General features: G+C 47.2%; 5 protein-coding genes across 5 annotated transcripts; 3 read left to right on the top strand and 2 right to left on the bottom strand.

Annotated features, from left to right (window-relative positions):
• The first annotated feature begins 32 nt into the window (after positions 1-32).
• On the top strand, positions 33-3,864 carry F5147DRAFT_187606 (glycoside hydrolase family 2 protein). The gene is made up of 21 exons (XM_041428465.1): positions 33-345; positions 404-434; positions 490-608; positions 677-696; positions 752-851; positions 904-989; positions 1,040-1,394; positions 1,450-1,582; positions 1,634-1,670; positions 1,723-1,841; positions 1,898-1,906; positions 1,955-1,992; positions 2,041-2,134; positions 2,185-2,409; positions 2,460-2,538; positions 2,589-2,663; positions 2,711-2,759; positions 2,810-2,853; positions 2,905-3,022; positions 3,069-3,505; positions 3,563-3,864. The coding sequence occupies exons 1-21, from the start codon at positions 196-198 to the stop codon at positions 3,819-3,821; spliced, it is 2,577 nt and encodes an 858-aa protein (XP_041298905.1). The 5' UTR covers positions 33-195; the 3' UTR covers positions 3,822-3,864.
• A 292-nt stretch (positions 3,865-4,156) lies between these two features.
• On the bottom strand, positions 4,157-5,383 carry F5147DRAFT_187579 (small GTPase superfamily). Its single transcript, XM_041428464.1, has 5 exons — positions 4,997-5,383; positions 4,802-4,941; positions 4,566-4,750; positions 4,383-4,483; positions 4,157-4,327 (listed from the first exon to the last, which is right to left on the bottom strand). Exons 1-5 carry the CDS (start codon positions 5,052-5,054, stop codon positions 4,233-4,235), a joined length of 579 nt encoding a protein of 192 aa, XP_041298904.1. The 5' UTR covers positions 5,055-5,383; the 3' UTR covers positions 4,157-4,232.
• Positions 5,384-6,707: 1,324 nt separating this feature from the next.
• On the top strand, positions 6,708-7,628 carry F5147DRAFT_666866 (uncharacterized protein). The gene is made up of 3 exons (XM_041435192.1): positions 6,708-7,086; positions 7,148-7,234; positions 7,295-7,628. The coding sequence occupies exons 1-3, from the start codon at positions 6,899-6,901 to the stop codon at positions 7,431-7,433; spliced, it is 414 nt and encodes a 137-aa protein (XP_041298903.1). The 5' UTR covers positions 6,708-6,898; the 3' UTR covers positions 7,434-7,628.
• F5147DRAFT_666863 (uncharacterized protein) lies at positions 7,629-8,477 on the top strand. Its single transcript, XM_041435191.1, has 4 exons — positions 7,629-7,832; positions 7,887-8,037; positions 8,088-8,112; positions 8,165-8,477. The coding sequence occupies exons 1-4, from the start codon at positions 7,682-7,684 to the stop codon at positions 8,411-8,413; spliced, it is 576 nt and encodes a 191-aa protein (XP_041298902.1). The 5' UTR covers positions 7,629-7,681; the 3' UTR covers positions 8,414-8,477.
• Positions 8,478-12,258, bottom strand: F5147DRAFT_666859 (glycosyltransferase family 2 protein). Its single transcript, XM_041435190.1, has 15 exons — positions 11,896-12,258; positions 11,564-11,794; positions 11,115-11,505; positions 10,892-11,059; positions 10,646-10,844; positions 10,247-10,596; positions 10,113-10,193; positions 9,943-10,062; positions 9,771-9,889; positions 9,656-9,722; positions 9,492-9,594; positions 9,411-9,439; positions 9,262-9,363; positions 8,799-9,206; positions 8,478-8,747 (listed from the first exon to the last, which is right to left on the bottom strand). The coding sequence occupies exons 1-15, from the start codon at positions 12,135-12,137 to the stop codon at positions 8,694-8,696; spliced, it is 2,664 nt and encodes an 887-aa protein (XP_041298901.1). The 5' UTR covers positions 12,138-12,258; the 3' UTR covers positions 8,478-8,693.
• Between the last annotated feature and the right edge of the window lie 1,170 nt (positions 12,259-13,428).

Here is a 13,428-nt window from a genome sequence, read left to right as displayed (position 1 = left end):
TACAGTACTTGCGCGTAGAGGTCGAGAAGTCACGTGATATCCATCGTCCCGGAGAAACATCGGAATGCCCCATGCCGTGAACCAGTGTGATATATTCAGGATTAAGATGCAGGTGACCTCGATTGTCCCCATGTCGTAGGATTTATAGTTGCTCTATCATAGAGAATTAATTCCTCCGTTACTACCACCTTGACTATGAGCACCATTAGATCTTTGACACAAGATTGGTCTTTCACCCAAGTAGGCGGCGGACGTGGCACGAAGAACGGCGAATGGTTGGCGGTATCGCAGTTCCCAACCACCGTACACGTTGAGCTTCTGAAGGCAGAGCGTATTCCAGATCCAGTGTGTCCGATCATGGCAAACATCACATCGACTAACTCGACTCATCATGATTCCGCAGTTTCTAGGTCTCAATGAATGGGAGGTTCAATGTGCGCCCTGGTCTTGATTGTGTTTCAGGGGCTCACTGAGGTTCGGAACTGATAGGGGTCGGAGAGTCCGACTGGGCTTTCAAGAATACCTTTGAAGTTTCTGCGAAAGAACTTGCGGCCGTCAATGTTGACCTTGTCTTCGACGGTCTTGATACGTTCGCAAGTGTGGAATCTGTACGTTACATTAACTTTGTCACCCCACATGAAGGCAACCCGCGTGCTAACACGATACTTTGACATAGAATGGTCATAAAATCTTGGAGTCAGCACGTTTTGACCTGTCTCTGTCTCGTCCTCTGATATTTATTGCTACTCAGCACGGAAAATCAGTTTATCGCATACAGAGCACCTGTTAAACAATACTTGAAACTGGGTACCAATGAACTCGTTATAAGCTTCTCGAGTGCGTTCCTGAAGGTGAGCTAATTCAACATTTTTAAACACTTACTTCTGAACATCAGATGTTCAGGGGAGGGAAGTGGAGCAAGCCCACGGGAAGTTGCATCTTTGGAACGGCGATTCCAGTCGTTTGCATGTGCGCAAGGCACAATACAAGTAAGCATTGCTGTCGATATTAATGGAAAGGCTGTCGACGTCCACCGAAGTTATGGTTGGGACTGGGGGCCAGTCCTGATGACCATCGGCCCTTGGAAGCCTGTTACCCTTCACACATATAATGTCTACCTCACGGATGTTGACGTCAGAAGTGATGTGTCGGAGGCTCTGGACGTAGGGGTCACTGTTGACTTGACGCTGTCTGAGAAGATTCCCGGCGGGTTGGCATCTGTGGCGCTGAAAAGTGCACAGAATTCTGTGATCCTCTCGGAGAGCAATATGAAAATTGGTTCTGGGAGTGCTCGCGCTGAGTTCCGCTTCTCGCCCGGAGTGCTCGAATTATGGTATCCGGTTGGATTTGGAAAGCAACCTCTGTATACAGTCGAGGTGACTATTTCTGACTCGGTGAGAGGGATCCTTCCCTATATATTACATCATATGGCCTAACACATAGTTTCAGCAAGGAAACACTCTGGACACGAAAACTCAGAGAGTATCGTTCCGTCGTGTTCGAGTTGTCCAGGAGCCTCTTGTTGATCAGGAAGGCCTCACTTTTTTGTTCGAAGTCAACAACATCAGGATTTTTTGTGGTGGTAAACAATGCCCTTTTCTTGAGAGAATGCAAAGTGAAACTATGTCCATAGGCTCTAACTGGATTCCTGCTGACTCTTTCCTCACTACGTTAGTATGACGTTATCTTTATCAAAGCATTTTTTGACTAAATTTACTACAGCCTTACTCCGGCAAGGTACCGTGCATGGCTTCGACTTCTCGTGAATGGTAATCAGAATATGGTTCGTGTCTGGGGAGGGGGCATCTATGAACACGATGTTTTCTACGATATTTGCGATGGTGAGCACCACCATCTTAGCCCTCGCGCACTTGACTCACAACCTTCCTTCCATTAGAACTTGGAAGTAAGGCTCTGTTCAACTCGGCAGTCCGTTTTTTATACCCCATTGCAGTTCTTGTCTGGCAGGACTTTATGTTTGGCTGCGGTCAAGTGAGTCGCTGTTGTTGTTCTGTCAGTCGAGGCTCAAAGGTATTCTAGTACCCGGCATATGATTCTTTCCTGAAACTCGTCGAACTTGAGGCGGAACAAAACGTCAAGCGATTGAGACACCACCCATCTATTGTTATATTTGGTATGTAGAAACTTTCGTGAAATATTTCTCCTTCTTAACTTTTTTCACAGCCGGAAATAACGAAGATTACCAGCTTGCAGAGTCGATAAATATCGTGGATTACTCTGATGAAACTTCGGACTTCCGAAAGACCAAGTTCCCCGCTCGGCACATATATGAGCGGACACTGCCATCCATCGTCCAAAAATTCTGCAATATCCACTACCACCGCAGTTCTCCTTATAGCGCCCCGGGTACAGTGACCACAGATAAAACACTCGGGGACCTTCACCAGTGTAGGTGAACAAGTTCAGTGATATATGTTGTAATTTCAATGAATCTTCAGGGAATGTATGGCATGGGTCTCAAGAACCGTGGCACAATTGGGATTTACTCGCTGGTCGCTTCGTATCTGAATTCGGCATGTAAGCAGTTTTGGCCCTGCTGGTACCCACGATTGCTCATGCTTCGCCAGGGAGGGATACCCAAACATTCGCACAGTTGATTATTGGCTTGCTGGTGACAAGTCAGAACGATATCCTCAATCTCGGTAAGCGAATTGTACTTCACCGTACATCATGCTGAAAGTCCCCTCAGCGTCAACAACAACCATAACAAGGCCGATGGCTTCGAACGTCGGTTGGAGGTAGGATAGTATTTATTATGACATTCAGAGCCACACTACCTTCTTTCTAGCTTTACCTCGTGGAAAACTTCAAGCATGCCTTCGACATGGACAGGTTAGTAGCCGTCACCATGGGTTTAGTATGATTTAATCGACTCTTGTTTAGCTACGTGTATTACACACAAATCATGCAAGCTGAGACGCTTGCATCTGCTTACCGACTCTGGCGGAGAAACTGGCGTGGAAAGGGTCGGGAGCACACCGCTGGTGCTCTCGTGTGGCAGGTGAGTTATCGGACAAATGTCGGGTTCTCAAGTTAACAGCAACCAGATCAATGACTGCTGGCCCACCACGTCATGGGCAATTGTCGATTACTTCATGCGTCCCAAACCAGCGTATTTCGCCATTTCACGCGAACTGTGTCAGTACACAGTCGGGATGACGCGTAAGGAACAGAAGACATTTGCGAATGATTTATCAGCTGCCCAGTTCACAATTACAACAGTTCTTGAGGTCTGGGGTACAAATGGCACTCTATCAGAGAAGAAGGCCAAGCTCGAAGTCACTTGCTTCGACCTTTACTCCTCCTGGACGACGCAGTTCTCTAAGGATATTGTGCTCGCTCCCAATTCTAGCACTGAGTTATACTCGGGCGACCTTCCTGGTCAACCAGTGCGCACAAAGCAGAACGAAATTCCACGTGCTATCATTGTCTCAGCACGTCTCCTCGACGCATCTGGAACTGTCCTCGGCAGGCATTCCAATTGGTGAGTCTCGGTCACATGAGGTTTTCTGGGTTTGTGTTTCCTGACACTCTGTTATAGGCCAGAACCTTTTAAATTCATCAAATTTCCAGCCATCGAAGATCTGGGGTTTTCTGTCAAAACCAGCAGCGACGGCGAATCCGTCGAACTCTCTACTCAAAAACCTATAAAAGGAATTATTCTAGATGCTGAAGGCGAGGACGTGGAGTGGAGCGACCAGGCCATCGATCTGGTTCCAGGAGATCCCCAGATTGTGAAGGCCATTGGGTTGAAGGGTAGAGAAGCGAAGGTCCGCTTCCTTGGCGATGGCACGGCGTAGATGATAAGGCCACTTGTATTCATATCAATATACACTTACGTATAACAAGATGAGAATTAACCTACCGAATATAGGAGCAGAGCGTCTCACGGAATGGACACATTGTGGAGATATGAATATGAATTATGAACCACCAGGGAAGACATTACTAGTACTGTCGAAAACCAGGCAGAAAGACCCCAGGAAACCATTATTTTACACACTGTACAAGTCGCAACGAGACATGACCAATGTAGCGGATTATATAGAAACAGTCTAACCCGAAGGAGAAATCGGATAAGATGAAGAACTCCTAGGGAGCGGAGGGAAATACTTGTGCAAGGAAAAAACGAGTGGCTCAGGGTATGAAGGGAGACTGGGTAACCGGAGAGCATGGCAGCAAGGTGACCAGGGACGGCCGAGTCGCGTCTATCACATAATAAGACACCTGCTTGCTTCTGGCTGATCCGTTTTGCTAGATGGTGATCGTTTCTCAATCTCCGCAAGACATAGCTCGAAGACTTTGCCTGTGATAAGGCCGCGTAAAGAAGAGAACTATTGAGAAGCGCGATGATTCCTTACCGACGTTGACATTATTCTTCGCGCTAGTCTCGACCCAAGCAGCGTTGTTGAGTTTTGCAAGCTCTTCCCCTTCATTTGGAGCCACCTGTCTACTATTGGGACTGTGAGGCATGAAAATAGAGCATTGACAAAAAAAAAACACAAGTGTGGGACGGCCAAGTACAAAGAAGGATGAAGACCTACCTCGACTGTAAATCAGTTTTGGCGCCAACGATCACGCATGGGATGTCGTTTTTGCCACAAAAATCAACGATTTTGTCGTATACGATTTTGATCATATCGAAAGATCGTCTTGAGGTGACTGAGTACACGAGGACGTAGCCGTGAATACCAATTGCATGTTTAGAATTGAGAATTGAGTACTCGTCCTGTCAATGTAAATTAATCTTTAATGCGCAGCCCATCATGAGAATACACACCTGGCCAGCGGTGTCGATGATGTCACAGTCATATTCTATGCCTCTATAAGCTACACCTTTCGAAAAGGTGCTTTCGATGGTTGGATAGTATGCATCAACAAAATGGTTCTCGATGAACTGTATGACAAGAGAAGATTTGCCTGTTGCGTGAGTAGCGGGTGAGTATCATGACATGGAGAATAAATATCAACATACCAACTGAACGGGAACCTAGAACTGCGATTTTTCTCTTCCTCAGAGTGTTGGCAGCCATATTAACAAGATAGTGTATATGAAATAAACGAGAGAAGTGGAAGAGAGAGACGAAGAAGGCGGAGCACGATGGAGAGACCAAAAAATGTAAACAGTTGTGGCAATTGTGGAACTGTGACCCCAAGTTTAGCCGGAGCCGTCACAGGACTTCGTCAGCGAGCGTCGCTGGACCTTTGGTCGTAGTAAGTCTCGGAAACTCAAGTGGGTTATTCCTCCCGGTAACTGGGTGAATGTAGGTATGGGCTAGGTCTATATAAATACGAATGGGAAATAGAGGTAATTGGATTCTCCAAGGCAGGAAAAAGCAGGAACTCCTGTACTAGTACCATATCGTATAACGGGGTCTTACTCGTTCCAGCACAGAAAGTTTCGTTATGTACGGACCGTAACTTTATTCGGATTGTAATGCTACATTTTTCAGGAACACAGTCCACGAGTCATCCACGTCGAAGGTCTCGCACTCTACGCACTCGCTTCTTAACCGTCGGGCTAGCGTCACTGCTCTCACCGAAGGTCCCACATGGTTATCTCCTGGGTCTTGTGATCCGCTGGAACGGCCCGAATCTCTCGGCAACTGCATCATTTCCTACAACCATTGTCAGGCAAATGCAGATAGCAATGAGTAATTTATCTTTACAGCCTCCGCAGTGTAGCCAGTACGTGCACGCCAGCGGTTTTTTTTACCAGAGTATGATTGACATTCCTGATGACTGCCGCTCAAGGCAGATATCTTTTACCTAGGGTAAGGACAAAACCCCAGGAGAGATGCGCCGTCAAAACGTGCGATTGATTGTTTGATGGCCGTTGGGCGCGAAGATAACAGACATATTGATGACGCATGCCGTAACGCAGAAGTGCACTAATGGGCCCTGCACATTACGTTGCTAATGTCGTAGCATTATCCTTTTCAAGGGAAATAAGAATGCTGGAGAAGGCAGAGTACCAAGCTTTTAGCCAAGCATTCAGACTGTAGGTGATGATAGATGTACTATGTGAAGCCCCTCGGGAGGGAAGCATGTGCGTGCATCGGCAACCCAAACAACAGGACGTAAGAGACCTTGGGAAAATTTATATTCAGTGGCGCAGACAGGGAGACAAGCACTAAATTGAGCTAGCCACGAGTGTAAGGTTCGACAAGGACAAATGATCCATGTTCAATTACTCACCACGGTACGAGAGGAGAGGTTTCCTCTCTTGCTTGAAGATACATCACATAGAAACGGTATCCACGAGGTTCGAGGAGGCCACGAAATAAGAGATGTGACACGCAATATGGCACGTGGGAGGACGCGACATTATCAACCAACTCTCCTCCACACGATCAACAAAGCGAGTTCTACGACTTCCTGCCTAGACGAAGAATAGCCATTTGGGCTTGAGCGCCCCTAGAAGCCTGTGCACAATTATGTAGAACTTGAAATGGCCGTGGAAAGTAACGCCACACCTGCACTATGGCCAGTGAAGCCAGATGACCATCACTTGGTTGAATTTAGGAAGTATTGGACCTACGCAATCACGAACATTTGGCGGTACATCATGTGGCTAACTCGGAATTACTAGTACCGGTACAGCCTGCGAGATTTCTATGACAAAGGGTCGGAGATTGACTTGAAGTCCCGGATTTTGAGGGGAGTCCGAGGATTAATGGACTCCTCAAGGTGAGAATGGAGATTCCAAGTCACAAGATAACACGTGATAATAAGTCACGTGCAGTCACGCGTCCAGTTGATTTTCGAACGCGACCAAGTGGCTAGAGAGATTCGACTTCGACTTCAACTATCTGACACTTATTTGCTTTGTCTTTCACAAGTCCTTTCTGCTCCTACTTTGAAACCAATCATCAAAATGTCTGCCACATCTACACCTACAGACTCTCCGGTCTCTGCTCCCATTCAGCCAATGCACAATCCCTCGCAAGCCGCCCACGTCGTCGTCCCACAAGCACCTCTTGGGCATGTCGCAAACGGTGCCAATAATGCTATACCTGGAATGGGCATGAAAGCCCTCCTGGCAAAAAAGCTGGCGAAGAGCAAGTGGGTTCACGAACGTGTAGATCAGTGGCAGATGTTAACCTTATTCACGCGTTCTTTCCAGCAATCCCAAGTTTGTCTCACCGACGGACAACCTGATGACACCCGTCACACAGAAGCTGAATGCTGCGAAGCAGAAACACTTCACTAAGTACGTATTGCCTATCCCCGTGGACCTTTGTACTCCGTCCTGACGCAATCTGTGATGCAGGGGCGCGAAACCCATGGGTCCTCTCTTCCCACCTAAAGAGTCACATTCATCAGAGCAGGAAGATCACAGTCAAAGCGACACAGAACCTACAAAAGATACATTTTCAGAAGTACTGATGGAAGACGAGAATCCCTTTTAAGACAGAACGCAGTTGACCCAGTCGGGCATCTCCATGATATTCTTCACGTCGTTTGTTGTATTACGCTCTTGTTTGTGTCGCTAAATCTTGCTTGCCTGTGTAGAGTCTAGTGGTGTTGTAGGAGGTTGTAGTATGTTCCCACGCTTTGCTGTAGTGTTACGCGTCGCGGCTAGTATGTATGCCTTATTATACGGATACATTGATTGCATTCGTTTCCCATCTCCCTTCTAGTTGTGAACGAGATCATCATGGAGCGTCCTCAGTCTTCTATGGATGTCACGGCTACGGGTTTGCGTGCGGCGGCCTTCATAAGGATATCTAACCTCAAACGGATACAAGAACTCATTACAAGTCTCCCTAAGATATCAGAAACCGAGCTTAAAGACCTGGGACATTCTGGCAAGTTCATTCATGCGTCTGACATGCGTTCTCAAACTAGACAGGTATTAACAGAGTCTGTTTGCCCCATATGCTTTAATACGTTCTTGGCCGTCCTGGCTGAAGAGGAAATGGCGCTCGTAATGGACTCCCCTGCGCACCCGGTAGAGGAACTGGGAGTGACCAGGCTCCACGAAACATGCGGGCATATATTCTGTCGAAGAGAGTTGAGTAGACATTCTCCATTCGAATGACGTTACTGACAAGCGAGATTAGTATCACGAAGTGGATACAAGACGGTGTGAGTTAAAAGCTTGTATTACATGACAGCTTTCATTTACGCCACCTCCCAGCGCGAGTCTTGCCCCACTTGTCGCAGGGCTTTTTTCGCGAACACGGCTAATAGTGACCAGCGTGAGACGGATCAGTCTTCTCTGCCAGAAGATTTTACCGAATGGATTGTCGAGAGCTTAATGGTTGCCAGAGAGTCTGACGGCGCAGGCTCACTGCCCATTCTGAGCGTACCCTCGATGGCGATAGGTGGACATCCATTTGCCCAGCAACGGGAAAGTCGAGACGAATTTTCTGGGATGTACTCGTAGCTTTATATTACATACATGTCCTGCTCAAATTGAGACCCTTGATTATTGAATATTGAATAACCATCCATCTACTACTCTTTTTGGCAGACAGGCTAATTTAATAAAAACGAGTGAGGCATCAGCCTGAGTAGTGTAAGATGATACTCATGAAGTTCAGATTGTCCAGCTGCATAATACGGAGAGGGATACGAAAGGAGAGTAGATAGCGGTTTTCATCAAGTCCATGCACAAACTAAATTCTGTTTACCCAACACGAAAAAGAGAGAACCTGATACACAGTTCAATTCCTCCTGCAGCATCTGAAAAGATTGCGTTTGAACCAGTAGAGCAAGCACTGAAACAATGTGAGTGACTTTGCGACAAAAATACAGCTAGAATAACTGACCCCAATAAACCGCACAGCAGCAAGAGCAAACGTGGAGTACAGGATGACAGAAAAATAAATGTTTTGCTTTGTCTGAAGCTCCGCCGCGTCCTGTACTGCATCTTGAGCAGTCGCGAGACCGTTGATGTTCTCAATGGCAACCGCCAGTCCAGCGTTCGTGAGCATCCAGAAGGCAACAAGACGCGTACGGAACGTCTTGTTTTGATCATCCATCGTCGGCTTCTCAACGACTTCCTTGACATCAATCTTGGTCACCGCGCGAGTAACGGTCTCTTTGAAGGCAGCATCCACATCTTCTTGGATGCGTTGCGTATCTTCGACAACAGGAGCGTCCGCGTCTTTGGTCTTAGACGACGAGACTGATGGTAGAGCTTCTGCCTTGTCACTGCCCTTTGTACCCCAGGAGACCTGAAACCATTCTTGTCAATCAAAGCCGGGTTCTAAAAAATAAAGCGCGACGCACATCGTGCAAGTTACAGAATGCATAAACGTTAAGTACATTCGTGAAACTTGGAGCCAAGCACAGATATTGGAAGAAACTGGAGAAGATGTGCCAAGGATCCCGCTGAAACACGGGATGAGACAGTGCCATCTCGAACAGATAAAACTCACATAGAGGAACGATGCAGTGAGGTAGATGCCTATCTCGTGAATGAGCAAAGGAATCACGAGAAAACATGAGGCACAACATACCGAAAGTGGAGATCATCGCGGCAATCAAAGGACCAACAGGGGGCGTGAAGAAAGTAACAACGACTTCAGATACCGTCTTACTCTTCAGTTGGCTGGGAATGGACTACCAGAAAAGTGCATCGTCAGGACACTCTACGCAAGGACCCAAGAACAGTGAAACTCACAGAGAATGCCTTGCCGGTTAACCAGAACGAACACACGAGAAGGTAAACAGCCAAGAAGGCGTAGACCCTGCACACAAGTCAGCTTAAATCGAATAAAAACTGACTTGAAACAAACCATAGTGTGACTGCATATGCCGTCCGTTCACCCTTTGGTCTGTTACCAAGAGCTAGCACAAACTGCATCGCGAGGAAGGCAAGGTAAATCCATTTGAAACACAAGTTTACCCAGTGCGTCTGCGAGCCCAAGCTTAGTGTCAATCTTTCAAGAGCAACGATTGTGTACACACGACGTCTGCAGTGCCGAAAATAATGATGTTTTGCGAGGGAAGCAAGTCAATGATGATACTAAACGTTAACCAAATGTTCGCCAACGCAAACCACGAGAACACCAATGAGAAGATGTTGTACTGTCACTTCAGTGAGTAACAGAATACAGACCAGAAATGACAAGACGTACAAGAGCTTGAACGTGGAAGAAGAACATGCGAATGATACCATGACCAGAGCGGTATAGTTGGAAGAAATTGACCAGAGCGTACTGGCAAGAAATAATCAGACATATTTGTATTCAACGTCCTGGTCGATACTCACAACTGAAGCAGCGAATGAACCATTCAACCACCGACGACGTTGGCCAATCAACTCGACGGCAGATTCTGGCACATCTGTCTCGGCTTTTGAAGGTTTAACATACGTCAACGTCCACCTATCACCAGCCTTGGCAACGAGCTCGAAACACAAGATACGATCCTCAGCCAAGAACATATTCTTTGTAAAGATGTTCATGCCGTAGATACCCTTGGGACCAAGACGGTCAGCCAACGAATGGTCACCGTGGAAATATTGCTCTAGTGGCCGACCCAAGATCGCACGGAAACGGTACGCAGAGAAAGCACCAGGAAGCACTGATACATAGCCGAAACTACTTTCAAGTGGCTTGTCTGTCATGCAATAAGATAACAGTATGCAAGATCTGGACCCATGACATACCAAGAATGTTGGACATTTTGTACTCGAAGTTTTGGGCAGCGACCAGAGGGTTGAGGAGCTTCCTGCCACCCTCAATCATGGCGTGAATTTCACCACAACACCCACCAAGATGGGCATCGTTGTAGAATGCCTCCCAAAGATAATAGATGGATTTGTGTCCAGGTTTGGTACCAGCGTCGATGAGCACGCAAACTTGAGGCTAAAAAAGTTCCAATTAAACGAACGTGTGCTTGCAATTCGCCTCACCTCCAAAATTTTACCAATGGCATTGAACAACCACCGATGTGAATTGATCTTCTTCTGATTCTTAGCCTTGAGGACGAAAATTATCTGTACGGGTACTAAATTGTTGGGATCGTTCTCATGAGGAAGCACAAGCTGGGGCTTGGCATCAACCGACAACTGAGTGGTATACTGGAGGCAAGATATGAGCGATATAGCTAATGACAATTGAATGATTGGTACAAACCTCAAATATATGTGCGACAGTGTCTTTACCGTCGACTTGTTTCTTCATGACACCATCTTGGTAGACACCGACGGTGGCCAGGATATCCAACACGCTCTTGTCCATGGGCTCGAGTCCATCGACAATAAGGGCAACTGTGATTCTTTGCCAACCAGGCAGGCCTTCTTCAGCCGCTCGCCGCCAGTACTTTGACTGTTTGGTCTTGCAAATGTCGCGAATGTTCACCATGACACCATGGAGTGTTCTCGCATACAATGTTTTGTCTTCGTTATAGGATGTGACAGCGATGAGAAGGTCGGTTTGCCGACCATAGATCTTGGTTCTCAAAGACCAGCCATTGGCCTCTGAGAAATCGTCGGGGTCACACGTTGCTGCGCTGTACCGCATGTGGCTAGGAGACGTCCGCGTGAGTTCGATTCAGTTTCATATTGACTTGCGAAGTAACTTACGAGAATTCAGTGGTATTCGTGGCGGCATATTTTGCCTCGATGGCACTATGCACTGGCGTTGGAACCGGGTATTCCGCAATGAAGTTACCCTTTGTGAGCTTGACTTTGCGGGTCACACCACGTTTAATGGTCTGACGGCGCCTCCAAGCAGTGTCTACACCATTTGTCGAGGATGGCGTAGTAGACAAAGGGCGCGCGTACGGGTCCCCATAGGCTGAAGGGTCGACTGGTCTATATAGATGAAATATAATTTGTGAGTGAAATTTTAATGATTCATGAAGAAAAGAAGTTCAAAGAAGCGCCGAAATAATCAAGATATTAATTCAACTTACCCTGGTGGATAAAAGCCGCCAGGATTATAGCTATCGCCTCCCGTGAGCGGAAGCTTTTCAGCATAGTCTTCGTCTACATAATTGGCGCCAAACTCGCGGGGTAAGGTCGTGGTACTCTCGAAGGGCGAGCCAGACGCGCTATCATAAACACGAGGTGCAGGCTCCTGGAAGTGGGTCTGGCGTGGTCGATCTGCAAATGGGTCGGCGGATAATTGTTCATTACGGGGCCTCGGGGACGTCATACTGTATCACACCAGGTGAATTTCGCTGTCAACAAGAGCTAGAGGATGCCTTGGACGATGCCCAGATAGTTGAAGGGGCAGAATGGAGAGAGACAAGGGTTGTGAACGAACACAAGGCAGCAACGGTTTTGTACAGTCAAAAAGGGAAATGCAGGCGATGATATACACAGCTTCTTTGGACCCCAAACACCCCTTCCCTCCAACATCTCCGTCAGCCTCAGGCACTCCAGTACTTCAACTCCACAATGCCTACACCCAACTATCGACCATAATAAATCCCGCTAGCTATAAGATCTTAGAGCCAGATAATTCCAAACACTTGCTAAAATTTATTGGTTTATTTTTATACTTGATGGTGGTTGCTGAGAGCTGAGCATCAGAGAGGTGTCCAGGGTCCTTCCCACACACGCGGGCGCAAGCCCAGCGCTCAGCGGGCATAGCTCAGCTGCTGAGCATGCCCATACTAGGGTCAATCTTGCCACTGCGGCCAGGACTTCTAATCCTAGTTTTGATGCTATCCACCTGCAGAAAATTTGGCCGATACCTTTGAATATTTATCCACTTCGTGAAAACTTTCAGGGTTGCAACACTACAGCTGATGCCCGGTCACTGTTGCAACAGCTGCGCATTCAAAAATGTTGTCACACCCGTGACAATAATAGCCGTTCAATTCACAAAGTCCCGTACTGGACCCGAACAAACAGCATAGCAGTGAACCGCCTGGGTGTGATACGCCCTTGAGAGAATAATACACAGGACCTCCCTGTATCCTATCAGGAAACCGATGAGTCCTTGAGGGTGCGTTACGTTGGCTGCAGGGCCTCGACGTCGTGATATATGACTTTATATTGCTTTTGGCGACGAGGCATTCTGCATATAAGTATCGCCAACCCCCCGTGACAGGGGTCCGGCTCATCGGAGAATTATCAAACCCGTGTGAATCTCTGAAGTTGTAACTTTCAAGTACCTCTCCGACAGTCCATACTTCGATCATCCCCCTAGCGGTTCGGAAGCTTGGTCACAGTCTGCAGTGCTACAGCCGCACCTAACCCATTTATTAATTCCAATCTTGATGTATTTTACCCGCTGAAATTATCAGGACACGTGGTTCGAGGACATGATTAACCACCAGGTGAAGACCAGGGTTAACTTTAGCACGCCAGGAGCTCGAAATATCGTACGCAAAGTACTTGCCTCAGCTTCTCATCGTGAACTTGGGCTCAAAATGCATGAGATCTACGAAAGAGTACACGCGGGGTTCCCAGATGTAACTACAGACATACCACCAGGG

This window comes from Suillus discolor, assembly GCF_016758755.1.
Source record: "Suillus discolor strain FC423 chromosome Unknown F5147scaffold_3, whole genome shotgun sequence".
Classification (NCBI taxonomy): Eukaryota; Fungi; Basidiomycota; class Agaricomycetes; order Boletales; family Suillaceae; genus Suillus; species Suillus discolor.
Note: the sequence above shows the minus strand (reverse complement) of the source record. Positions and strands in the feature narration are given on the sequence as shown.